Source organism: Alligator mississippiensis, chromosome 3 (assembly GCF_030867095.1).
Source record: "Alligator mississippiensis isolate rAllMis1 chromosome 3, rAllMis1, whole genome shotgun sequence".
Classification (NCBI taxonomy): Eukaryota; Metazoa; Chordata; order Crocodylia; family Alligatoridae; genus Alligator; species Alligator mississippiensis.
Window position 1 is genome coordinate 14,103,914 of NC_081826.1, and position 27,816 is coordinate 14,131,729.

Consider the following 27,816-nt stretch of genomic DNA (forward strand, 5'->3'; position numbering starts at 1 on the left):
TATAGACAAGCATTTGGTCAACATTATTTATTTCACTGCTGCTGTTGAGCAGGCTACATTAAATACTTTGAAACAGGTGTGTGCCAGGGATTGGATCAAAGGGCTGAGAATGAGGAAGATGCTGGGATCTAGTCTGGCTTAAGACAGGATCATGATCATGGTCAAAGTTTTGTACCTTGGCCTGTCTAGCTGCAAACCCAGAAAAAAACCCAGGACCTTATGGAAAATAAGTTGGAGGCTTTGGAGGTTGAACTTTATTGGATATATTTAGTAAGGGGGAGGGAGGAAGAGAAGTTGGTGCTTTACTTAATTTAAAATACGAATTATTTTTGTTCATTTTATTATCTGATCTGACCAAACAAACCATTGTGTAATATGCCCAAGCGCCCCCCTTCCCACTTTCCTTAGCATATAGAGAAAAAGTGTCACTGAGACCTCAAGTAGTCACTTGGAACAGGAACCTCATCTGTTGAAAACACTTCAAGCCTGCCTTCTTTCTCAGAGAGGAAGTATGTGGCCTGTTTGACAAGTGCCGTTCTACATGACGGGGTGAACTTCACAACACGCTCATTCAACTGGCTGCTTCTCAACCTCATCGGTTAGATCCTGCTAGCAGCATGAACACTGTAGTATGACTTCTCCTTTTCTAAAACCTACTTCAAACTGGAATACAATGCTTTGCATTTAAAGGTAAGCATTGCTCTGTTATGTTTAGGATTCTCTAACTAGTGAGCCAGATCTCCTAATCCATATTAAGTCAAAAGATTTGTTCCCAGTAACTGCTGAAGCATGGACTTTACAAATGGAAGCTATAGAAAAGGTATATTAGATCATGTGGCCTTTCGCTCCTTGCTATGGTTTTCTGCAAAACAGAAATGAATGCATACTTTATTTCTACTGAAAATTTAAAAAAAAACAAACTTTAGAGGAAGACTTAAAAACTTTTAGGGAGGCAAAGATTAATGTGCCTTCATTTGAAAGAAATGCCACAAACGAAATAGCAGGTTTGGCTTTTTTAATCCAATTGCCAAGGGGGTTTGTGATGAAATGTTTCTGTTTTTTTCAGGGTACCTAGATTTTGCAGTGGTTTTCATATGCTTTTATTGATCCAGCATTAAGGATCTGTCCTAACTTTTTCTAAGTGCATACTACATCCCAAGAGGTACAGGGAGATAAATTTTGCCAAGTCATCCAAACAAGGGATTTATAAGGAATTTTGGGTAAAATACTTAAAGACGCAAGTAGTATAAAGTGTTTTTTCAAACGTGTAAGTTATGGATTCCTGAATGTTATCAATAATAGTGACTATGTTTCTCAAGCTGCAAGGACTTAGGCACATATTTCCTATGGATTTTAATGAGTATTCAGTCTTGAGTATCTATTTGAAAATGAAGGTGAAAAATATACAAATACAGTAAGGCAGAAAACATACTCAATATATTGTAAATAATGAATCCGGTACTTCCGCGGCTGAAATGTGCTAGTTGGTAAACCTGTTCCTTGCAGAACGGAAGATGCTTATGCTTTTGCTTTTTTTTTTTTTTTAATCTCCCTTCAATCTTCAGAATATAACTTTGCAAAATCTCTAACAAAGCAGTTTCATTTCAAACATACGATAATAATTTAAATAATCCAACACTGTATCCTCTTTAAAAAGTAGGTACTGTGGAGTATAACTTTTTGTGCTGATCTTTTTGCAGCAGCAAGATATTGCCCTCTGTGGTCCTCCTGCTTTGCCTGTAGCAGGTTAGGGTATTATGTCTTATGGTTGTGTCAGGGTTGACTATGTAGTTTTTCTAATAGGTTAGAAAATGGATTTGTCTGGGATGGTTTGGATAGGTATGATCCTGCTTCATGCAGGGGGCTAGACTAGGTATCCTGTGCAAATCCCTTCCAGATCTGCTTTTCTTAGATTTTGGGTCAAAAGGGACCTCAGGTTATTATTGAATCCGAAGCGTTTCCTGACAACAACTAGGATCCCACTTTCCACGAGCAGGTTTGAGTTCACATCCAGGATTGAACTCTCAACCTTTATGCCACAAGCTCAGCATGCAACCCCTAAGCCAGAGGACAAGATGCACATAATTTCTATTAATCCATGAGATGCAAATATTCAGTGAAAAACTATACCTAGAATTACTTAGGTTCTCAATTTAGGTTGCTAAGACCACAGTCCTTTGATGGCGTTAATGTGGATTGACTCCTTGGCCTACGTGGAGTCCTACTGAAGGCACTAGGGCTCTGGGTGGATACAGGAGTCTCTCTGCAAAGAGCTCATTACATATGTAGAGCCTTAGATGTTTAAGTCCCGGTTTGTGGTGCAGTCAAACACCGAGAGGTCAAAGTGACTTGAATTGTGCTTGCAAATTGTCATGGTTAGAATTATTTGCTGTCTGAAACTGCATATCCCCCAAAGTATAAGACTGGCCAAGGAATGCCGAGTGCAAATTCATTCCTTACAGTGAAATTTAAACCCTTGTGAAAGACTTCAGAACTGATCTTTGTATGAAGAATGCCACCTCTCTCCTTCCAAGGAGAAAAACGGTTGCAATATAACCTTCAGTGACTGTTATTCCTCTAAATTGTGAGGCAATTGCAGCAGGCCTTCTGGGCTGCTGCTGGCATCATCTGTCATTACTGTATCTTCAGCAAGCCCCACTGAACCAGCCTATGAGTCTGCCATCAAAACCTGCAATTATTGTACATAGGGGATATATTTGCCCTGCCTATATCCCAAGCATTTGCCACAAAATTTATGATACTTAAATGCTTTCAGTAGACACCTTGTTATACGAATTTAACCTATAAAGCTAATTGTTTAAGTTTAGTTGGATGACAAACAACTGGCTCATCCATAAACCACAATGCATGCCACTATACAGTTATCTATCTGTCTTCCCAAATTGAAGAAAAAAAGCTGGTTTATTGTATGGTGATGGAGTAACACACATGCCGTGGAAGGACATGTTGCTTACGTGCACAGTCTAGTTGTGTACTTAACCACGTGCAGTGCTATTTAGCATTTGATTATGCTAAATAAATAGAGGAACATAGAAATATATCAACTGAGTAACACAGAACTGGAAAGAGCCTCCTAAGACATCAAAGTCTAATGCCCCCAGCTTTACTATTCCCTATCCCTATATTCCAGGCCAAACAGGTGGTGGTGATATTGATAACCCACCACCATCAAACAATTTAATTCACAAAGCCCTTTCCCCCCACCTTGAACAAGTTCCTCATGCCATCGTTTCCATTCCAAACACCCACAGAGAGAGAAGTGTATTGAAACGTATTGTTGAGCCCATTAGAGCACACCAAATATGCTGTTACTCTGGCTAAGTGTTTAATGGTGAACTTCATTTGCAAAGCACACGGCAGTCCAAGGGTTCCTCTTTGCAAATGCGATCACTTTGGAGGAGTTCATCATGGGAAAGTTGCGCTTTTTCATTTTCTTTTCTCTTTATTGTAAACAACTGTGATTAACGTCAGTAAATCTTAAGATGGAAAATGTCACTGAGATAGATAATGGAAAGAGATAACTGCAATCACATGGAAACGCTAAGCGGAATTGAACAAATACTGAAGAAAAGCATACATTTAATGCATGGCATTTAGAATTTCTCAGTTTGACAAGCCACATTCTGCCATTCTTCATCTCAGTGACTTCAGAGGGGGCATTCAGGAAATAAGGTAGCATTTCATGATGATACAGATGGCATAGTCTAACCAGAATAGCCTACCTTCAGATAACCGCATGTTCTACTAATGGACTTATTTGAGGAGCACGTTAATGGATAGAGGCATTGAGGCCTTATGGGTTCTGACAAGTAAGTGACTTTGCATTATCCAGCTTTGTAAAAGTGAGCAGCCAAGGACCCTGCATTGGTTATGGACATACCTTCTGATGAAGGCAATGGAAGCCATGTTCTTAAACAGCTTCATATGGTTAAAACACTTAGAGATGTTTCCAAAGTGCTTAAGTGACTTAGAAGCCTTAAGGCTCATTTTCTAAAGTGATTTTGGCACTTGGACATATTGGAAAATGGGACTTGAGCTCCCAAGTCGTTTAAACACTTGTGAAAATGTTGCCCATTATGTAGCTGTTAATTGTTCATTTTAGAGAGAACAGCACCAGAGACTGGTCCCTAAATTCAAATCCCTGAATTGTCCATTGTCCAAAATGTTGCCCATTGTGTAGCTGCATTGTCCGTTTTAGAGAAAAGAGCACCAGAGACTTTAGTCCCTGAATTCAAATCTCTAGCCTATCTCCATTGACTTCCAGAGTGATAGGCCCCTTAGAGATCTCACCAGTTATAAAAGATGTGGTGTACAGTATGACTATCAAGTGCTGGGTTCATTTGAGAAATAGCTGTATAAAGCATCAAAATTCTAGGAAGATAAAACATGAATACTGTTCACCTTTTGATCCACTGCAGCTTGCATAGGCTTACGGGAACTAGGTTGTTGGCTAGTTCAGGTACTGCGAGCAGAATAACTGCGATAGCATAGAGCTCAGCGCAAAGTAACCATCTGAGCGTCTATGCTGCTTCTTGGACTGATGTTGCAATGTGCACTGTGCTGCGGTGGCTATACAAGCAAATGGACCCAAGCTAGATGGGGTATGTCTACACTTGCTGCAGTTACAGCAGAAACCGCAGTGCAAATGCACCATTCTTGATGGAATATGTAGCCAACAGACATTCAATTTAAGATTAAATACTAAGATACAAAACTGTATCTTGACAACCAAAATGCTTGTTGAGGGTCCAGGAGACTAATCTTGTGGGAAACTAAAGCCTTCCAAACTTTCAATTTAAGGCATCTCCACAAACTAGGAACCAGGTGCACGATCTGATTTTTTGTATCTGCTTTAAAAGGCCCCATTACTCACACAAACGTGAGTACCTGCCTACCTTATTTAAAAGATGTTTTCTTTACAGCCTCTAGGTTGTTGTCAACTTGGGCACTGAAGAAGTGCTTTGTTTTTTGTAAAAGAAGCCTTTTTTGATGCGTCAAAAAGATATGGTGCAGCTGAATCCTCCAGAGGTGTTACAGCCAGTGCACTAAACTAGACAATGGCAAATACAAAATGGATGCCAACGGAATAGAGATTTTGGGTCAGGAGTCTCTGTGATACCCAGTGCAGGAATATGGCCCTTGAAAATTGCATAAGCTGGAGTTGGATTAATGCGTTCACGGCCATCTGTCTCACTAAATGAAACAAGGCCAATAGCAAAGGACGGATTTTGCTACCTTTAAATGGTATCCGACACTAGGAGGACTCAACAGTAAAGTTCCTGGAGTGCAGTAGAGCAGCGGGGTAGAATCTTATACTCTTACACCAACTAGGACAAAAAGTCTCCCTGATTTCAGTGGGATGACACCCAAAATGTGTACGAGTACTCAAACTGGGCCCACTATAGGCGATGGTAGACTCTAACAACCAGGTGATAAGTGCCTTTGAAATATTTAAGCTAGACAAGATCAGCATTTTCTGCAGAGCTCCCAGACTGTAAATACAGGAGACATTCAGCCATATGAGAATATTCAAGCCCAGCCTGGCTTTTTTTTTCCCTTCATAGCAACCTCCGGAAAGAGATAAAAATAATCTGATTTTAGGTAAGGATGTTTGGATATTCACGTGTGATTTTAAACAAGCCACAGCTGAAGCAGTCTGCCTCTGAAACTGTACCGTAAGATAAACCACCTTCTAGCTAAATAGGAAGCTTATTCTAGTCTATGTTGGTTCTTACATGGGGTTAAAAGGAGCTTTCTATATTGGATTAAAGCAAGTTCCTTCAAGAGCCACTAGTTTCAAACCTGCTTCCTGCAGCATTTCCTGTACCTTCCTCTGAAGCATTTTGTATTGGCGATGGTTAAGGCAAGATACTGGTCTATTAGTCTGATCCCGCATGGCTGTTCCTGTGGGATCCCCTAACCACCCTTACCTTCTTTACACTGAGCACATTCACTGAGACCAGGACTTCATTACAAGGAAACTGCCGAACAACATTACCGACATTTCTCAGCAAAACGGCGTAACAGGCAGAACCAATGCTGAGAAGTGCCTTGGGATACGAAACAGGCATTTGTTTTATAGATCAAATAATGTCAAAATGCTCACATAGGCACAGTTTTTCTGTGACTTCCTATTGTGCTGAGGTTCTGGTAATGGAAACTTTTGCTACACACAGTACTTCTGAGCAACTTCCCTAGCTGTGGTTTGCTGCTATTCCCCTGATAAAAGACCAAAGTGGTGAGAGTTTAGCGAATATGTAAAACTCTAGTATGAATGTGAACCATCAGCTTTCAAAGGCCAAAAACAAACTTTATAAAAACTGAAAGCCTGAAATTGGGTCATTTTTTGATGGGCTGGCACAGCCGGTGCCATTCTAAGTCTCATTTAATGTCTCTTTTGTTTTAGTTCTGAAGTGCATTGACAAAAATAAAGAGAGCAATGGGAAACACTATGAAAACAACAAGAGCCCCTGAAGAAACAAGTGTGCCAAACCAAGCCGGTAAGCAATTCCTAATTTCTTTGAAGAAAAAAAAGTATGCATAAACTCCGGGTTTTTTCGCACACGCATCTGAATTCACCATTGAACACATGGAAAAGGATGCCTGCATTTGCTGCGCAGGAATTGGGATGTTCAGCATCAGAAGTTTGTTTTCAACCAGCTAATAGCTCGTGCTATGTTTGCCGGAGGCAGGACCAGATAGAAGGTGCTTACGTTGCAACAAGAGAAATTTAGGTTAGATATTAGGAAAAACTTTCTGACTCTCAGGGTAATAAAACCCTTGGGCAGATTAACTCAAGCAGTTGTGGGATCTCCATCACTGGAAGTTGAAAAGTGCCAACTAGACATCTATTTGGCGGGAATGGCTTAGATCAGGTTGATTCTCTTTGAACAGGAGGTTAGACTAAAATGACTCCTGAGAATCATTATTCTACGATTCTCATAAAAGTAAATACAAAAAAAAAGTTAAAGTCTCCCTTTTCCCACTTCACCTTGGGGCGAGCTCCCTGCGCATCAGAAAACACTGACCTATTTCATGGACAAAAATATGCCAATTTGGGTGTTTGTGGCACATATTATATAAAATCCTGCTCCTCTGTTTTGTTTTGCTTAGGCTTGATTGGTGTTAATTAAAAACCAAAAAACCCTAATAATACATCACGTGCACTGATCCTGATGTTTACTGTCATTTCAAATGCTCGTGCCAATGCTAGCAGGCTGCCAACTTTCCACACTGCTAAAGATAACAACAAATGTGTAAAACAACACCCTTTAAGCACTGCAGTCACCCAAGAGAGAGCCAAAAGCATTCCTTGGTCCAGTGCACCCACATGAGCAAAACAGGGTTCAAAGGCCACCTACAGCTGGGAAAGGCGGGGGGGAATGAGCAGAGCCGTAGCTCTTAAGCCATGGCATGCCAGGTAGCTGATGCAAGGGGGAAAGCATGTTATACCATAGGTAAAGGGTGAAGCTAACTGCTTTTTACCAGGTGCATAAGAGGAACGGTGGAAGAAATGCGACTCAGAAGAAATGTGACTCTGAGTCATAATTCCTTCCCTGGGCTTTTCTTTCAAGGGGAGCCCAACTGTGGGCTCCCTCTTACTCACAACAGGTGACAAATCTGACCCGAGGGGAGCAGAAACTCCAGTGCTATTTTTAAAATGAACCAAGGACCAGGAGTTTCAAACTCTAAAAGTCTGAGGAAGCTGAACAGCTGGGAGATTGGTAATGAATGACACAGGGAACAATTTTCTTGAAGGTCCCCAATGTAGGTGAATTGACTTGAGAGTTCAAGTCTTCATGGGGAGATTTCTACCTTCCATTTAGGCTAGGTACAGACATTTAAAAAGCCTGCGTTGGAATCGAGAGAAGTTACGTGGTTTTCTGTAAGCGGCTTAGTTTAGATGGGTAGCAAACAGAACACGTTTGCCCTTTGTGGGTTGGGATGGTGCAAATCTTAGATCAGGTACCACCATTTTTAAACCAGTCTGCATGTGCTGAACTTCTGCTCTGTTATGGGTACAGACCAGTTTCCAATCACTTACGCTGGAAAAAGTATAATGTGTGTACCTGGTCTTACTGCATTTACTGCTATTTGCAATAGAAACCAAGGCCCTGAAAACAGAACCACCTTCCCCTCTCCTTATTCTGCATTCAGCCTGGTGATAGAGGACACTGCCAAGGGCGTGTGGTGAAGTCTGTGCTGCTCCACGGATAAGGGCAGGCCCCAGGTCCTGAGATGGTGCTTGCTAAGTTTCTGCTCTTCAAGTAGACATGGGATCAGGTCATTCATCTTTTGAAAAATGGATCCAATACCTTTCATAATGCTTGTATTTGGCTTTAACTTAGCACCAGTCACCATGCTAATAACTACACTCACAATGATCCAGCAGAATTGAGATTTCTATTAGGGATCAAAGGATAAAGGACCTTGAAGAGTGCAGGTACATGAGTCAAACCAATGTGTGTACAGTCGTTTGTTTTTTTCTGAACAAAACAAAGTCAATCCCATATAGCCAAACCTTGAATTTCTCCTTCAGTCCATGAATGGGGGGAGGCAGGGGAGGGTTGAACCTGGAAGGATTTCAGGCTTACTGCACAATTTTACAAAGGTGTATCAGAAAATAATAGCGATTTGGGAATAAAACCAATCCGTGAGCCAGACTGTTTCCTAGACCACATCACTTCTCTACATAGCTGTAAAAAACAGGTATGTTCGACAATGCCTCCATCAGCATCCCCTGCTGCGGTGTAGTTTCTCACTTACTGCACAAGAAATGGTTTTATTTTAAAATTGCTGTTTCTGAAACACCTTCATATAATGTTATAAATAATTGTGAGGAGGGGAGGGAGGATGTTTTAGGGTGCTACATTTTGCTGAGCTACCAGTGGTGTTGAAACAGGTGGAATGAAATAAAAGTAAAAGAAAGCAAACCTAAGAGGAAGGAAGGAGAAAGAGGGCAGTTAAGCTGGGACCCACTACCTATTCTAAATGGTTACTTTATTTCCAGGTTCTTGACTCCTACAGTCCCATTTAGACCTGTACTGAATGCATTCCCTTATATTTTTCTTCTTGGTTTTAGTGCTCCTCAATGCACAAAACATCTAATTTTAAGCACAGCCCTAAAGTAGGCATAGTGCATAATTTGCACTATCACAGGAGACAATCACTTAGCATACTGAAAGAGAAAGGTGCGATCACTTCTTGGCCTACCTAAGGGAGTCTTAAACTACTATACTCAGGCCCTGGTAACAGTCTAACAGAGATCAACCTAGGGTGCAGCCCCCGGCCCTGGGATATGGATGAATACTTGAGGATTAGCATTGTGCTAGTTTGCCAGCCTGCAAGCTGTACTTGAGCCGCCTTGTTAAAACTAGCTCAGGTTTGTCTACATCAGCTGCAGTCACATCCCGAGTGCGGTCCAAACCCGCTCAGAGACACCTTTGAGTCATAATGCTTTCCCTACTTCCTGCAGATATTGCCAGCACTAAATTATAACGCCCCAATAACAACTGAGCCGTGGCAGTCAGAAAGTGATGGGAGGGAACCCTGGTTCCAGCTTTCTCTGCCCTTTCTTATCCACTTACCCCAGGGGAGGAATAATGCGGTGTGTACAAGAGTCCCAGTGTTCATTTAAACTATGCTGGCATGTTAGCAGGTGCTTGTGCCCCCTGGCTCCCTCATCTAGGTGTGCAGCACAAGTCATAACTGAACCCTTAGCGAGTTGTTTAAAAACACTTGAGAGTCACAAGGCACCCAGGGGGTTATAAGCGTGTTAGCTTAGAAACCTTAGAGTACACCCGATTAAGTGGAAATAACCGTCTTAGATTTTTATTTTTATTTTTTGCTGCAACTGCTAGGCCATTCCCCATTAGAGGAAACGTCTAAAACTGCAAGAGACGTTGGGTTTGAAAACTGCTGGTCAGGTTTTAGTCTTACAAAGGCAAAAGGTTGGTAGATGGAGGTGGGGGTGGGACTCGATCAAATGCCTCCGATCGCTCCTGAGACTGGATTTGAGATAACAGGATTATTGTAGGGTCCCTACTTTGAAGCACGGGTGTCTGCAAGAGATACAGGCAAACCTGGGGTGATCTGGGGTTTTGAAAAAACATCATGGAGTGGCTCGTTGGCTTTGCAACACGATAAATGTGGGCTGATTTGGCTTCACACTCCATTTTAAATGAAACCCCACGGTACGCGAGGTGGAGGACTGCTGGAAGGGTTTGAATAAATGACCTGAGCTGGTGCTGTCTTCTGGATCAAGAGACACATTCAAAGAAGTCACGCTCACGGAAAGTGCCAGTTAGTTCTATGATGCCCCCTCCCGCTCGGAACAACACAGCCTATGTGCAAAATTGAAACAAAAACAGAAAAACAAAAAATGTGAAAGCAGTGATAGTCCCTGCCGTCTAGAGAGAGTGACGCATCCCCTGATGCATGGCAGCGTGGAAGCGACTGTGCACACAAGCAAGAAGGGCTGATAAGCAGAGTTCATTTTCCACCGCCTATCTCAATATGGAAATGAAACCTTTATAAATAGCCCCATGAAGTTAAAATGCTAAGGCATTTTAATGATATGCAATCAATTTAAGCTAATGCCCCTCCATTTAGCACTGCCTTCTACACTCCTCCTGCCTCATCGTAGCGATAATGGAGGGGAACAGTGCTCCAGCCCCACTCTGCGTACTTTCCCTTCAATTAATCTTGCATTGATTTCTCTGAGATTCCTAGAAAAGGGGTCGGCATCGTGCTGATCAGTAATTCCAGCCTGCTGTAATTTAGCCAAACTAAGCACAAGGCAGACTTTCACCAGCAAGATTTCTGAATTTCTGTTCCATAAAGGGAAAGTAATTGTAGATGCATGTAGATGTACAGCCTCTTTCAAACTTACTATACAATAATAAAACCCGGGAGTTGAGTTGAGGTAAAACTTTGGATACCTGCCTCACTTAATTTCTTGGCCCAAGTCAAAAGAAAAACGACTGATACCATTAGCAAACATGCTGTTGACCAGTTCATCCCAGCTGCAGAATTTGACACTACAAACGTATGGCTATTAACTACCTAATAGGTAGTTACACTGTATGGCTATTAACTACCTAAAAGGACCGCCTCCATGAAAAAGCCGCAGTCTGTTCTTTACTTCTTTAAATTTACAGACTTGACAGATCATTTCTAATTGTGGTTAAGTTTCAATGAAAAAAAATCCATCCAAAACTGACGCACAAGTGATTCATCTCTTATATTCCTTTTCAATATACTCCTAAGGCTTTTTTTTTCGCCCCCATTATTTACACATCAACAAGGGGTTTGCCCTACCAAACCCATTACTGAAAAAATAACTATTAATAGAGCACTTCTCCATATCACACTTCCTCACAGCTCTAGTTTTTTTTTTAAATTAGTCTTCTACCACTATCCTGAACTACATAGCTCTGGGCAGTGATGCCCAGACTTCACCCTATACCTCCATGCCAGCCTTCATTCCACATTCTGCCCTAAATTCAATTCACTGCATTTGCTACTAGCAAGCTAAAGACGATCTAGAAAGGAACAGACACAACAGGAAGTGCATGCACGTGTCTGCATCTATCTCTTACGATCTCTCACTGTTGTGACTTTCTCTAACGTACTTTATCTATTCCAATCCCTTTCTATGATATGTTGAACCAAGACAGGAAGGCTACAAGGCACAGAGGTGTCTCTGTTGTCCTTACATAAAGGGTATCACCCTAGCATGTTATTAGAAATATATTCAGAATCCATCATTTAAAACAAAGTGTGATGTTGGAACAGGGAAAAGGGAGCTTCCTTGTGGACTTCCTACTTTTTGACCTCTGCTCTCAAAACTACAAATGGATATGAATGGACAGATCACTTGAATTTACTTTTCCATTGACAAAAATGAAGAAAGTCTGTGTTCCATCACTGGTATGTAATTAGGGAGAAAAAGAACAGACAATTAGCTATCCTGTCTAGTAACAAACCATACACCAGAAAGAAAAGGGACATTAATTCTCTGATTTCCTATTGTTTTAGAATCATAGAAAATTAGGGCTGGAAGGGACTTCAGGAGGTCACATCTAGTCCAACCTCCTGCTCAAAGCAGGACCAGCTCCAACTAGATCATCCCAGCCAAGGCCTTGTCTAGCTGGGTTTTGAAAGCCTCCAAGGATGGAGCTTCTACCATCTCTTTGGATAACCTGTTCCAGTGTTTTACTACCCTCCTAGGGAAAAAATTCTTCCTAATATCTAACCTAAACTTCCCTTGCTGCAACTTGAGCCCATTGCTCCCTGTTCTGTCATGTCACCACTAAGAACAGTCCAGCTCCATCCTCTTCTGAACTCCCCCTCAGGTAGCTGAAGGCTGCTATTAAATCCCCCTTAGTCGTCTTTTCTCTAGACTAAATAAGCCCAGTTCCCTCAGCCTGTCCTCATAAGTCATGTCCCCCAGCCCTCTCACTATTTTTGTTGTCCTCCGCTGGATTCGCCCCAATTTGTCCACATCCTTTCTGTAATGGGGGATCCAAAACCAAACACAGTACTCCAGATGTGGCCTCAACAATGCCAAGTGGAGGGGAATAATCACTTCCCTTGACCTACTGGCAACACCTACGAATGCAGCCCAGGATGCCATTAGCCTTCTTGGCAACAAGGGCACACTGCTAGGTTATATTCAGCTTATTGTTCACTGTCACCCCCAGGTCCTTTTCTGCAGAGCTGCTGTCCAGCTAGTCAGTCCCCAGCCCGTACTGGTGCATAGGGCTGTTCCATCCTAAGTGCAGGACTTTGCACTTGTCCTTGTTGAACCTCATGAGATTTCTTTAGGCCCAATCCTCCAATTTGTCTAAGTCACTCTGAATCGTAGCCCTATCGTCCAGCATATCTACTACTCCCCCTAGCTTGGTGTCATCTGCAGACTTGTTGAGGGTACTCTCTATACCATCTTCCAGGTCATTGATGAAGACATTGAACAAAACCGGCCCCAGGACTGATCCCTGGGGCACTCCACTTGATGCCAACTAGACATTAAGCCATTGATTACTACACTCTGAGCCCAATGCTCCAGCCAGTTTTCTATTCATCTTACAGTCCATTCATCCAGCCTGTACTTCCTTAGCTTGCCTGTGAGAATGTTGTGGGAGATGGTATCAAAAACATTGCTAAAATCAAGGTACACCACATCCACTGGTCTCACCACATCCACAGAGCCAGTCACCTTGTCGTAGAAGGCAATCAGGTTGGTCAGGTATGACTTGTCCCTGGTGAATCCATGCTGACCGTTCCTGATCACCCTTTTCTCCTCCAAGTGCTTAGAAATGGATTCCTTGAGGATTTTCTCCATGATATTTCTGGGGACTGAGGTGAGGCTGATTGGTCTGTAGTTCCCTGAATCCTCTTTTTTCCCTCTCTAAAATATGGGCACTATGTTTGCCCTTTTCCAATCATCCAGGACCTCTCCTGATAGCCACGAGTTTTCAGAGTTGATGGCTAGTGCTCTGTAATTGCATCAGCCAGAAACCCTTCTTGTTACCCTTCACATCCCTTGCTAACTGCAACTCCAATTTCACTTTGTCCTTCCCGACTTCATCCCTGCATACCTGAGCAATGCTCTTATATTCTTCCCTAGTTATTTGTCCAAGTTTCCACTTCTTATAAACTTCCTTTTTGTGATTTAGTTAACTAAAGAGTTTCTTGCTAAGTCAAGCTGGTCTTCTGCCATACTTGCTAGTCTTCCTGTGCATCAGGATGGTTTGTTCCTGCACTCTCAGTAAGGCCTCTTTAAAGTACAGCCAACTCTCCTGGACTCGTCTCCCCCTCAGACTGATTTTACAAAGAAATCCCCCTCTTGCTATACTTAACCTACGTGCATATCTTTGAAAAGAGCACCACAGCTGAACAATGCAACAAAACCCAATATCCACCCTTACCTACCTAAATATCATACACCTAATAATCAGCACTACTCAGATTGAAATTAAGACTGCATATAGAGAGATATTACTCAGACTGGGACACTTCCTAAGCTTATGAAACTTTATGCATTACGGTAGTTTCAGAATGAGTCTCTTGCTAACATACAGTCATTATCAGTCAAAGACGCTTTGTAAGCTTTCAGTTAATTAGAAGCAAATAAATACAAGATTAATGGAAGCATAAGCCCAAATTCAGGTCATGCATATACTTACATTTTGAGGGTCCCATTTTGGAAAACATTTTTGAAAGTCCGGCTCAGACTGTAAACAATATTAATAATGGCATTTTCATTTTTTTCCCTAGGTCAGGAGAGCGACTTCCTTGCTGTCCTTTATGATTATCCCTCTCCGGATATCGGCGAGCCAATATTTCAAGTAGGGGAGAAATTACGTGTGTTATCAGAGTAAGTTGTTTCCATTTCACTCAGACTCTAATACAACTGCTATTGTTTCATTTTATGCTATATGGATACTAGGTTTTGTTTTCTTCTATGGGAGAATGTCTGAGACTCAACTACTTCTGGGAAACTCTCATTGCTCATGAGGAAGTTCTTCATAGACAATGTCCTTTCAGTTACTCACATGAGATTCAACTCTCACTGAGCAGAGGGAGCAGTCAGCACCGTACTGCATCAACCAAGAGGGAACTTTATGTGGTGACCCTGTGTACAGGGAATGCAAAATGCTCACCCTTGACTAACCCTTCATGAAGTCAATAAAAATATTGGGCAAGACTGATTTGGCTTTGTATAGGCATCTGAATGCTCAATCAACTGCAACTTTAGTAGAAGACAGACAATTAATCCTAATCCAAATTTTCCCACACCTGGAGGGACTTACATTCCTATTTAAGTCCTTTGACAAAGAATACCCTGAGGTATGATCCTACTCAACATTAGGGCTGGCCAGAAATCAAGAGTTCCGCTTTGCAAAAAAAGGATCGAGGTTTTGATATTTGTGTCACTTCTGATGCAGAATGAAACCAAGATCTTCTGATATTTTTCTGGGGGAAAAGAGGGGGAGAAGAATAAATAAAAAACATAGCAAGAGATTCTCAGAATAGTTCAAGTCAGGCACAAGAGAGACTTGACTTGAGTCTTTCAAGGGAGTTCCCTGTTGCACTCTGCTCACTGGATACTCTCCCTCTTGCCTGCACCGCCCTCCTCCGTATGTTCCATCCTGGGCTTAAGAAACTTTTCCAACACAATCATTTTGATAACACTTTCCTTTTGGTTTTGGTGAATCTACCTGTTCCCATGAAAATACCATGGACCGCAATGAGGGGTCTTCAAGAGGAGGTTGGATATGCATCTAGGTGGGGTCATCTAAACCCAGCACTCTTTCCTGCCTATGCAGGGGGTCGGACTTGATGATCTATTGAGGTCCCTTCTGACCCTAACATCTATGAATCTATGTATGAATCGATGAGTGCAAACTTGGCTTCCAATTCCCATTCTGATTCATTTCAGCCGTGTTATAGACAGTCCTGCAAACAAAGATACACAGCCAGACGCTCCACTGGAATAGACTGAAGCCAATGGACCTGCTTTTCTTTTATGTCCAAGCTGTGGGAGCAGTGCAAAACTGCAACCACAGATGCTGGTAGTGGCTTCGTGATCCTTGTCCACATGACTCTGGCAGAAATGAGAGGTGTAGCCTCCGCCCTTTAACTTCTGCTACTGGTATAAGACCTGTGAAGAGCCTTGAAGCAGCACAGGATCAAGCATGGTGCAACCCTGTCAGCCCCTCCCCTTCATGACCACACAGTGCCCTGCACAAAGAACCCAGGATTTGATCCCTTCCTTGTGACAGGAGTGGAAGGGCTTTGGCATAACAGATGAAGGAGCTGGCCCGCTTACCTCCTTCTTGATGAAGAACTACCCCTACATGAAAAAAAATTTCCACCAGTGATCTCTGACCAAACCCCAGTTTACATGGCACAAGTAATACAAACTGGGCTTAGAGGACTGGAGATTCCAGGCCAAAGGGTCTATATTAATTTGCATCAGCTGAGGCTCCTACCTAGTTCTTCTGTGCGTGCAATACAATTCACTTCTGACATTATCAGGTGCCTGAAGCAGAGGTAATCTGTCACCAACCCATTCTCCCTTGGGACGGTTTCTTAATTCCTTTGATTTCTTCAATCTGTTAAGCAGTTGTCCTGCTATTTCAGTCCTCTATGTTTTGAAGTGCATCATATTTACTGCATACACTATCTGGATAACACAGATAACTCTCTAGGTAACACTCTAATAATAATTTCTGAACTTCATTAAAAAAATTAGTCATGGGGTGCATATGTCTGAATGACTATATATATTCAGTCTGAATGAATATATATAAATATAGATATCTCTCTATCTCTCTTTCTATATATATATATATATATATAATATTTCTCTTTCTCTCTCATATATATATCTGTTGTGGAGTGATCGAGAGTGTATCCTTGTAATAAACAAGTGCCAAAGTAAGCATTAAATGGAACTTTCCTTTTCCTGTTTTGATTCAGTTTATAGCACAGAAGAGAAAGCACTTGAAATGATTCATGCAAATATAAGAATATAAAAAGTGCCATAATGGTCTATCTAGCCCAGTATCCTATCCCTTGTAGTGGCAAAAATGCACATTATGCAGGGACAGCATTGAAGTGAATATCTCTAGAGTAATCTATCCCTGTTAAATACCCTCCCTGCCCTCCATCATTTATTGGGTTACAGATGCCAAAGGAAACATCTCCAACTAGTCAGTTCAATAGCTATTAATAGATCCATCATCCATGAATTTATCCAGTCCCCTTTTGAACCTGGATGTGCATCCATCACCTCCCGTGGCAATAAATGCCACAAGTTAACTATGCATGCATAAAGAAGTGCTTTCTTTTGTTAATTTTAAACCTGTCACCTACTAATTTCAGTGGGTATTCCCTAGTTCTAATATTCTGGAACTTGGTGAATAACTGTTCCTTGTTCACTTGGTCCATATCCTTCAAGATTTTATAAACCTCTATGTTATCCCCCCATCAGCCTTCTCCTTTCCACAATGAAATGTGCTAGCCTTTATAGTCTTTCTTGGTATGGCAACTGCTCCAGGCCCCTGATCATTTTGTTTGCCCTTCTCTGTACCTTTTCCAGTCCCCACATCTCCAAAAGGAGATAAAATTGGAACTGCACACAGCATTCAAGATATGGCTGCGCTATAGATTTGTATAGCACAGGATGATGGTGTTCTTCGTTTTGTTTTCAATTCCCTTTTTAATGATGCCCAACATTTTATTGGCTTTGTTGGTCATCGCTGAACGCTGAGCTGATGTTTTTGAAAAATGATCTACAGCGACTCCAAGGTCTCTTTCCCAAGTCATAACAGCTAGTTGAGAACCCAGCACTGTAAACATATAATTGAGGGTATTTTTTCCCCAGGTACATTACTTTGCACTTGTCAACACTGACATTCACTTGACATTTTTTGCCCACCCACTCAGCTTAGTGAGATCTTTCTGCAGCTTCTCTTCATGGGCTTGGGACTCGACTACCCACAATAATAGTAGTAACATCTGCAAACTTGGAGATTTCACTGTGCACCCCTATTTAGAGGTCATTGATGAAAACGTTGAACAAAATAGGGCTAGCACAGATCCCTGAGGAACCTCACTTTTACCTCTCTCCATCCTGAAAAGTAACCATTTATAGCCCTAGCCTTTGATGTATATCTTTTAACCAGCTCTCAATTCACAGAAGAACAGTTCCTCAAATCCCATGCAGTTTTCTTAAAAGCCTTTGGTGAGGGACCTTGTCAAATGGTTTTTAAAGGGCAAAGGGGAGCCAGTTGGACATGTGCTTGGTGACACCCTCAAAGAAATCCAGCAGACTGGTGAGGCAGGATTTCCCTTTACAAAAGGCTGCTGGGGCTGTGCCAGTCCTCCCAGGGCTGTGGGCCCCTGATCTGCCTGCCAGATGAGGGAGGGAAGCCGGGTGCTGCCGCCTGGGACCGGGGAAGGGAACTGAGCCCAATCGCTCAGTTTCCCTCCCCAGCGCTACGATCAGGCTGGGGGTGGGAACTGAGCCCAGCTGGGCTGAGTTCCTTTCCCCAGCCCGATCTAGCGCTGGGGAGGGGAACTCAGAGCAGCTGGGCTCAGTTCCCTTCCCCAGCCCGGTTGTAGGGCTTGGGAGGGAAACTGAGTGATCGGGCTCAGTTCCCTTCCCCTGCGCTGTGATCAGCTTCCCGCAGCCTGGCGGCAGGAGGTGGGCAGAGCCAGGGCTGCGGTCCCGGCTGAGCCACGTGGGGCTGCGGAGCCGCTGGGAGCTCAGCCCTGGTTCTCCCGTCTCCCACCACCTGGCTGCTTCGAAACTTGAAATGTTTGGAAACTTTTGAAACGTTTCAATTAGCCTCCTTTTGTTTTGAGGCTGTTTCAGAGCCCTTTGTTTCAATTTAATTGTGCTGTTTTGAACTCGAAATGAGTCAAAACAGCGTCGAATCGAAACAGCCAGCGAAATTTCACACAGCCCTAATAAACAGGCTCTGCTATCCTAAAGAAAAGGTCTGTGCTCCCCACAGGGGCTCATGGTGACCTAAATGTATTTTAGCTTCCCACTACATGTATTTAGCTGAAGATACCGTCTCTGCCAGGTCATTCCAGAAATAAATCTTGAAGAAAAGCAGCAAAGCTCAGTCAGTCAGAGCAACGGTGGCCAGAGACACCATGTCAAATAGTATTTACTAGAAGTACACACTGTTCCTTGCTCTTCGTTTTTCTAAGTCTTCAGTTCAAACAACTATGTGCAAGTAAAGATTCACAAGACAGTGCTGAAATCTCTGTTTGCTCTCATAGGAATTGTCTGCATGAATTAGGTCAACACAATAAACAGAATTTGCTTAGGACACATGCCCATTTACCATTTACCGGTGCCCATTACAAAGCAGAATGCATAAGTGAGCAGTACAAACCTATCCCTCCACTTACATACTTCCAGGAGGGGGATCATTCCTCCCTGGGGTTTCTTCAGGCTGGAATGTGAGAGATTGGGATATAATATCTGGGGTTTAGGTTTGGGTTTTGTTTCTGATTTTTATTCTTAAACTTCTTGGCTGTGATGAAAAGCGAGAATACCTAAATAATACAAGCAATGCTACTCTCAGGGTATTTGGTACATCAGTTGGAAACAGGAAGTTTCATATATTCAATAGAAAAGAAATAAAAATTATGGAGCCTTGAAAGTCCCCATGGGATCATTATCAGAGTTTTTGGATGCTTACTGGATGGGTTTGAATCTTTGGAAGCCTGGCCCTCGCTGTCACCCAGGACCATAGCAGATACGTCCCAAACTGAAACCACTCATCTTGCTAAGAGCTCTGCTCACTCCTAGGATATCCATTCTGAGCCAGAGTACACACTGATTTCAACGGGGCTATATTGCTCTAGAGGTGCTGATCCCTGGCGCATGCAATTCTAGGAATCAGAGTAAAACACAAGGCTGATTTTCATTTGAGGAAAGCTTTGTAGTAAACCCCCACAAAAAGAACATTCAAGTTCCACGCAAAGTGCAATCACAAGCTGGATATAAAAGTTAAAAAATCAAAACCAAGGGTTGTAAAGCTGTTCTGTATGAGAAAGCTGAAAAGCTGAAGGCAAACTGTTCAGTTGGACTACAGAAAAATGACTCATTATGTAGGCAGCTTAAATGAGCTAAAATATGTGTCTATTTACGTAGCCAGTTGTAGCAAGGGTGTAGCAAACAATAGTATGCAGAAGACAGACAATATATGAAAGAAACTAAAATGTGTTCATGTATACCTGAAAACACTGACCAGCTAATACGTATTGCCTGTTGGACCATGTTCTGGCTTAGTTCATTTCTAAAATGAAGGCAGGACCCCCAAACACATCTAACAATACTTATCTTCTTGGTTTGACAGTGAAGGAGGCTGGTGGAGAGTCCATTCTCTCACAACAGGTCGAGAAAACTATATTCCCGGGAAACACGTAGCAAAGGTTTACCACGGGTGAGTATTACCCTCCGATCTCTCTGGCATTCCAAAACTACAGGGGCTGTGATACTACGATTTACGATATAAGCCTTCACATTCATCTAGGCCCTCTGATGCAACCATAATTGCAATAATAATTACAATTAATAACCAGACAGGCATAAAATCTATTTCAGAAATGGCCTGAACTAGTATCAGTTTCAAATAACCCCAAACTCCAAAAAAAGTTCAGATTCAGTTCTGGGTCTAGACTTTTGTGGTTTGGGCTCTAACTTAAGGGACTGATAAAGAGATCCAGCTTACACAAAGTAGAGGTGGAACTCCCTCCTGCAAAAAGGTCAGCAGGGAACTTAAGTACTGTTTAAGCTCCATTTAAAACAAAGATGGTTCGGGTAGGATTTAAGCTTCTTGTGCTGACCTTCTACACCCAGGGAATTTCACCCTGCGTGCAGGAAGGGAGAGATACTCTTGGAGATGAATAGATTTCTTACAGGAAACAGGTCTGCTGGAACAAAATGAGAATGCTAAAAAATTGAGGAACAAGATTGTTAAAAAATGTAATCCCTGCAAATTAGAACCGAGATGGAAGGTCCTATGGCTTACAATTATAGGTCAGTCCCCATTACAGGCCAGCTCCTTCGTTGTGGCAAGTAACCTATTCTAGTATTTCAAACCAGGTGGAGGAGAAAATCAATAGGCTTGATTCTCTTCTCTCACCAGTAAAGCCCAGTGGAATTTGACTGATGAAAAGCCAATTTGGCTTCACACATCAAGATAATTGCTTCTTTTTCCTTGGCTTAATAAATGTGGGTAATATGACTCACAAGTTTGAAAGCTCTAAATGTTTCAATCCAGTGATTTTTATTTCTCACTAGTAAAGTGCTAATGTTCAGTTCAAGCAAGCTTGAAGGATTTTGCTTTCCCTTATAACATTGAGCCTTGCTCCTTGTTCTCCTGTTGGTAGTCCTGCTGAAAGTAATGCATGAAATGGCATGAAAAAGGAGATTAGGATTTACTTCCTAAACTGAGGATACATGCCTGGAAATAGTTGAGGGACTGGTGAAGGCCATGGTGTTATTTTTGCCATCACTTTTATTGGCTAGTGCTATAACTTCAAGGGCCACCTGCTGCTGTCTGCCTCACTTGTGTCATCCCCAAATGTGTTGGGTTTTTTTCTTTTTTCACAGCTGGTTATTTGAAGGGCTTGGAAGAGAGAAAGCAGAGGAACTCCTACAACTTCCCAACACCAAGTTCGGGTCTTTCATGATCAGGGAGAGTGAAACTCGGAAAGGTGAGAAAACATTACATATTTTCTCCCATTTCAAGCCGAGGTGTTTCCTTTTGGTTGGCTTTTCTATGGCAATTTTCTCTTTTTTCACTTCACACATTTCAGTCTGGAAATTTAAACTATATATATATATTAGTTATATGTATATTAAAAAAATACAAACACATACAAGCCAGCATGGATGTCTTTGAATCATCTACAAAACAAGCAATGCTGGAAACATCAGTAACACTAGGGTGGGAGAGTGCCACAGTCATTGGCTCACATAAGCAGTATTAACACTATGGTAATACCCCAAAAATGTCAACTTCCATTCAAGCAGAGAGAAAGATACCGTTTTGCCTTAGCCTAAAAAGGATGACTAGAAATGGATGCAGAGAGAGCCTACAAATTCCTTTCTGCCCCTTGCAGGTGACCAGCTGAAACCCTACAGCATTAATCTTGATTTTAATTGTTGTTTTAATGCAGGACTACAAATATTACAAGCATGTTAAGGGCAATAAAGACAATCCTGTCTTCCTCAGGGCCCATTAAAGGAGGGGAGAAAAGGATGACAGTGCCTATTACATAGTATCATGAGAAAGATATTAATGGGCTTATAGCTATAATCACAGGCCCCAGAGACCCTATGCTTATTCTGTCTGTATTTAAGATACTTACATGCTGAGAGTTTCTTAAGTTCTCCATCCTCCAAAAGCCCCCTCTAAACATGGTACCATACTTTGGAGATCATCTGACTTTGGTCAGCATCTAGAACATTTTCCTTAGTTTGTGGCTTCTTGACATCATTCAGTTTTCCTTTTTCCCCAGGATTATATTCCCTGTCAGTCCGACACACGCAAGTGAAACATTACAGAATATTCCGCATGCCAAACAACTGGTATTACATCTCTCCACGGCAAACCTTTCAGTGCCTTGAGGACCTTGTGAATCACTATTCAGGTAAGACCACCGAGACTATCAGCAATTGCAGAATTGTAATATGCCTTGCAAGCAACACTAAACTCCTGTACAGCACCTACCTTGGGGTCCTGCCGATTCCAATCCCCTTAGCTGCTTACTGCTGGATCTACATCAATGCAACTAAAAGCAGAATGCACCCCAAGAGTATAGCCATTATGCACTAAATTCCCATTGCCACCCCAAAGTGATTATGTCGGTTGCAACGGATTCATATTGGTTCAACTCAGGTGAGAAAGCAGACTCGTATCAAGTGCTACTGTTAACTAACTGCTGCAGTTACGGCATCTGAAAATGAGAATGGTTTAAAATGAAAGAGGAAGGAGGACTGAAATAAACTGATCTCGCAATGTTTGTAAAAAACAATGGTTCTAGTGTTTCAATTAACAGTAATTCAATCATTGAAAGGGTGTAAAGCCACAGTATTTGCATAATTTGGGCAGATTGAAAGACTCAGAGTTGGCCAAAAAGTATTCTTAGACCTAAAGTACAGTTGAGTGTTTAATAACATACATGTAGAAGTAGTAATGAATAACAAGGAAACTTTTTAATCAGTATTATGGAAGGAGTGATAACTTAGGATAATAAAATTTTCCTCTATTATTTTTTAGTTAGTTAAGAAGTTTCTCTTTTTTGTTAAGAAAATATTTGAATTAAAGGCTTAAAATGATCAACATCATTCAGGTGTCATACACTGTAAGCTTTTGCCCCTGCGAGGAAATGCAGAAACTCATAATGAAATAAGATTGCATGGAATAAGAGAGCAGCTGGCAATTCTACAATGATTTTCACTCTTCTAGTATTAAAGCAGCCAAATGGTTGCTCTGATTTTTGCACTGGAATCTGTACAAGCATCCGTATTTTGAGAAAGGCAAATGAATATTTATGCTTCATTTAGGTATGGTACACACTAGCCACCTGATTTTCCATTGCCTTATCTCTAGCATAGTCATGCGCCACAGTGCAAAGTGACAGCACGATGCTGCTCAGTCAGAAGAGCTGCATGAAATGGTGCACAGGCCTCACTTGGCCTTAAACTCTGAGCTGAATTTTGCGCAATGGTATCACTAAGGGAAACAGTGGTCTCAGCTGCAAATCAAAACCAAGAGAGATGCAGCAAAGTGAAAACTGCAGTGAGAGGAGAATCAGGCTCACGGATAACTGGAGGCATGTTAAAGTAAAAGGTCCACATATGAAGAAGCAAACCACCTAATGCCATTTGCTGTAATGCCCCCAGGGCATTAAACAGTGCCCCAATGCACAGTGTGCAAGTGTCCACCCCAAACATACCGAAGGATGGATCCAAAAGCAAGGAGCAGTGGCAGAGTGGCACTCTCCTTTCAGACCACATGGCAGGAGTGTGCCCAGGAAACCACCCACCCCACCGGGAGAGGGTGCTGAAAATGGGGGAGAATTCGTCCCTGTTTCAGGGACTTAACAGAAGTTCCCAGCAGCTGTGTCCAGAGCACGGTCTACCTGTCCCAGGGGAGGGGGACTGAGAGAGGGTGGGCAGCTGCCCCGGCAGCACCAGTTGCTGTTCCCACAGCCCCTTTTACAAAACCCTGGATCCTTCCAAGCCCACCTCAATAATGTTCAGTGGAGAAACTACCAGCTGGAAAAGGAGAAAAAGGATAGGGCAGCACTGCATAAAAACTCATCCTGTATTGTTTCTCTTTTCAGAGGTGGCTGATGGGCTTTGCTGCATCCTTACCACACCCTGCCTCACACAGTGCGCGAACAACAGCAGTGCGAGGACCCAGGCAGACCCGGTGATTATGAGAAACAAAAACTTCAGCTGGAGGAACATGCACAGGTATCACACGCTATGTGTAAAGGCAACGTCTGCCTGTTTGTTTTCAGTGCAGGTTAAAGTAAAATGCACTTGCAGCTGTAGCAAATGATAAGCAACCTTTCACTTCTGAAGTCAGTGTTAAAGATGAAGGCTGATGAGAGCCTTTGAATGTGGGAATTGGGTATGCTACTCTCTCCTCTGATTTTGAAAAATCGCTGCGTAAATGTTCAACCAAAGCAAATTTGGGGGAATAACACCACGGCTTCTTACTGGAAGGTAAGGGCTACTATGGGTGACATATGCCAAGTAAAATAAAGTCTGCTAAAGGACCCCACCAGTCGCACACACGCGCACAAAGACACACGCAGTTTACAGAAGCTGACAGCCAGGGCTGTTATGTATAGGAAAGGACCCACACAAACTGAAAACCTCCACCTTGCCCAAATTGTGATGGCCCATCTCCTTAACAACACAGGTCACTGTGAGCATATTCCCATTTCTATACTGCTTCCCGTTCATACAGATCCCACTTTGAAGTCCTTGGGATTTATGAGTGTCCCTGGAGAATGATGGTCAGGTATCAGGAGAGGGAGGCCTAGTTTGGAAAGAAGATGAATGGGGAACAGATTGGGCACTTTTACACATGCTCCAGCGGTGGGGAGGGGGTGCTTTAATTAGAGTGGCTTCGAGAGCTGCTCTAATTAAAGCACTGCAACGTCTCGTGTATCATCTTCCCTCCATTTCAAAATGGCAGTGTGGGTACTTGAACTAAAGCGCCTTTGATGAACTTTAGTGCAAGCACCCCCTCTGCCATTTTGAAGCCTGGGGACACTGGCAGATGAGACGCAGGAGGCTGCTGGACTGCGGTAACTGCCACGCTGGAGCAGACTCGATTAATTGAGTCTGCTCCAACGCGCTGTAATTACAGCAGACAATTACAGCGCATCGGAGCAGCCTCCATGGTCATATACAGACACCCATTATTACCAGGAAAAAATAAGCCTCTCGTCATGGAAAGCTGGCCTCTGTACACGCACTAAAGATCTCTTTCCTACACCTCTGTCCACCTGCTTCAATCACCTATTGCTACCCAGGTACAGCTAGGTCCACTTCCTTGAGCAACTAACTATCCCTCCACGGACAGATCGTCACAAAACAGTTGCTTTCCACCAGAATACAGATATTATCGATCATGGGGGTGGATTTTTTTTTTACAGAAGCCAGAGACAGAAATTTTCTCAGCTCCTTAGACAAAAAGGAGCTAATTTCCACAGGAAATAAGAGTAAGTGGTGAAATAATCACTTTCAGAAATAACAAGCACACCTCATTTCTTCAGCTTAGCTTTGCCCCAGCAAACTACTCACTACCCATCTACAAAACACACTAATGTACTTGCACGTGCAAGTAATGAGAGAGAGAGAGAGAACACACAGTGGTTAGCTTATTTTTCAATACGCCAGAGATGCTCAGATACTGCCAGGATAAGGCATGTTTAAGTAAAGAGATAAGAGAAACAGAACTTTTTACAGCAAGGTATGAGCCAACCGCTGTTTCTTTTATATCATAAACTAACGCACTAATAAACCCAGTGTAAATACATGAAACGTTAAACAGTTTGTTGTTCTTTTAAAGGCTACAGATGAATAATCAAGAAAGTGAAAGCGCTCTGGAGATGGACGATTCCTGCCTCAGCTTCGGCCTCAGGGAAAGCATTGCCTCTTATCTGTCCCTAGCAGGAGAAGACAACTCCTCTTTCAGAGACAACAGAAAGAAGAAAACCCAGTCTCTCATATACACGGGGAACAAACGCAAAAATAACTTCCACTTCCCAACTCTGTTTTATGACGACTGAACCTGAGACTGAATCAGTCCACAAAAAAAGAACTGAGATGTTAAACCAGGCTAAGATGTTTGCACAGCCCAGCTCCCTTCCACAGCTCACAGACGTGAGCAAACTGCCTGGTGATCAAAGGGGACATTTCAAGGGAAGCAACGCTAACTTCATAATGCTGGGTTTGGTTTTGCACTCTCTGTGTTTTGAATGTTAACCAGAGACCTTGTACAAGGCACCAGCTCAGCCACTGCATGTGTACATACTAAGGGACGCACCTTCAGTTATAATCTGCTCACAAAGAAATTAAAGTGGAGATAGAGACTCTACATAAACTTTAAAAATGACTACGTGAACAGATGACTCTAATAAAAGTGAAACCCGTCACTGTACCAGGGTTCAGCACAAGGTTTGGTGCTACTTAAAGACCCATTTGCATCCTCCGAGTAGGCCTTGTACTGGCACCATTCACAGAAGCAAACAGTGCCTAGTGTGGTTACACACCAAAGTGGTTCTTGATTATGTAGATCGGCTGTATCCAGCCCACCGGCACGAAGCAAGGATGGGACATGTGATTCAGCACCTTTCCTGCCTTTCTGGAAGATTGATGGCAATAAGAAAACTGGATACAAAGTTACTTCTATTTCCACTTTCATGGCATCAGAAGTCCGGGACTTAAGAAATTAAAAGCCTGCTGGTGTTTAGCTTCCTCTCAAAATCTCTTGGTCTCCCTGATTCTGAACTTCACTAATGCAAATTTCTCCTTCTTTGGGGAGAGGGGAGAATTAGAAACTGTTTTCTGGTAGTTTTTAACCCAGTTGCTGACAATACCAAAACATCACAAAGGAATCACAATCTTGAGTCTAAATTTGAGAGTTTCTTCTGAGTGAGTTAATTGGCTTCAAGGTGGATCCACAGGTGTAACAGAGTAGAGTTCAGCTGCTCAGGATAAATGTACCTACTAGGAAGGTAACATTTTTTAACTGAAATATAAAGTATGGTCAGATTAAGGCTTACCTACTGCAGTGGGCATCAAGTTGTATAGGTATTCAGATCTTAACCTATTCCCTCGAAAGCTGCAAATATTTATGCATTGTATTTATAGTTTTTTTAGCATGTAGATCTATCTGTTGCAATATGTTCAGAGCAGACTTTTCTGACCTTCTTGTCTAAAATAGATGCATAAAATAGTAAAGAGCTATGTAAACCCATCCTAGTAACATGCAGACTGGGCAATCTTATCTTTCACGGATAAGAGTATCTCCTATGTCTTTAAAACATGCATTTTTTTAAAAGTTTATAAATGAGATGACAATTGAGTCCTTCCAGTCTGCTTTGCTACTCCCTTCTGCTCTAAGCAGTCCTTCACATCCAAAGATGCAAAATGATATCAAGAATGATTCATTTTGCTTTGGTAGTGTTTTATATCTGCTTTGCATGGATCTTGGTGACCACCTGAGCTAAAGCAGTAGAGATCAGCTCCTTTTCATATATCTTCTGTGCATGCCTCCTAGCACAAATCTGGCTATGCCTGTCATTAGGTCTTGCAGAATATCAGCTACACTAGTGCTAAAAGTTCACCGTGACTCATGCAAACAGTTCATTGCTTGTTTTAGCACATTAGGGAACATTAACATATGAATGTAATTTACTTACAAACATTGACCATCACAGAAGGGAAGGAACTTAGGAACTCTAGTTGTTTGTACAGTTTAATATATTACTACTGTTCAGTGTTAATGTTATTAAGGTGTCCAAGTCTTAATCAAAGAAATATATATGTAAAGCATTACAATTTTCTAAATGATGTCTTTGTTTTTTTTCATTATAATCAGCCTTTTGGCTAAATTCAGGTGCAGAGCTAAATTTGACATGAACTTGGTAGGGTCTTTGCTAAGCAGAGGGGTTAAGATGCAGGTATTATAATGCTCAGTCTCAGGATCAGACTACTAGAACCTACAA

At 42.1% G+C, this 27,816-nt stretch overlaps 2 protein-coding genes across 2 annotated transcripts in view; one reads left to right on the forward strand and one right to left on the reverse strand.

Moving 5' to 3' along the window:
- TG (thyroglobulin) overlaps positions 1-27,816 on the reverse strand; it is a 213,670-nt gene that overhangs the window by 48,908 nt on the left and 136,946 nt on the right. The window lies entirely within an intron of this gene.
- Positions 468-27,658, forward strand: SLA (Src like adaptor). Its single transcript, XM_006274778.4, has 8 exons — positions 468-690; positions 6,428-6,521; positions 14,302-14,401; positions 19,911-19,997; positions 21,170-21,273; positions 22,081-22,212; positions 23,911-24,043; positions 25,656-27,658. The coding sequence occupies exons 2-8, from the start codon at positions 6,461-6,463 to the stop codon at positions 25,873-25,875; spliced, it is 837 nt and encodes a 278-aa protein (XP_006274840.1). The 5' UTR covers positions 468-690; positions 6,428-6,460; the 3' UTR covers positions 25,876-27,658.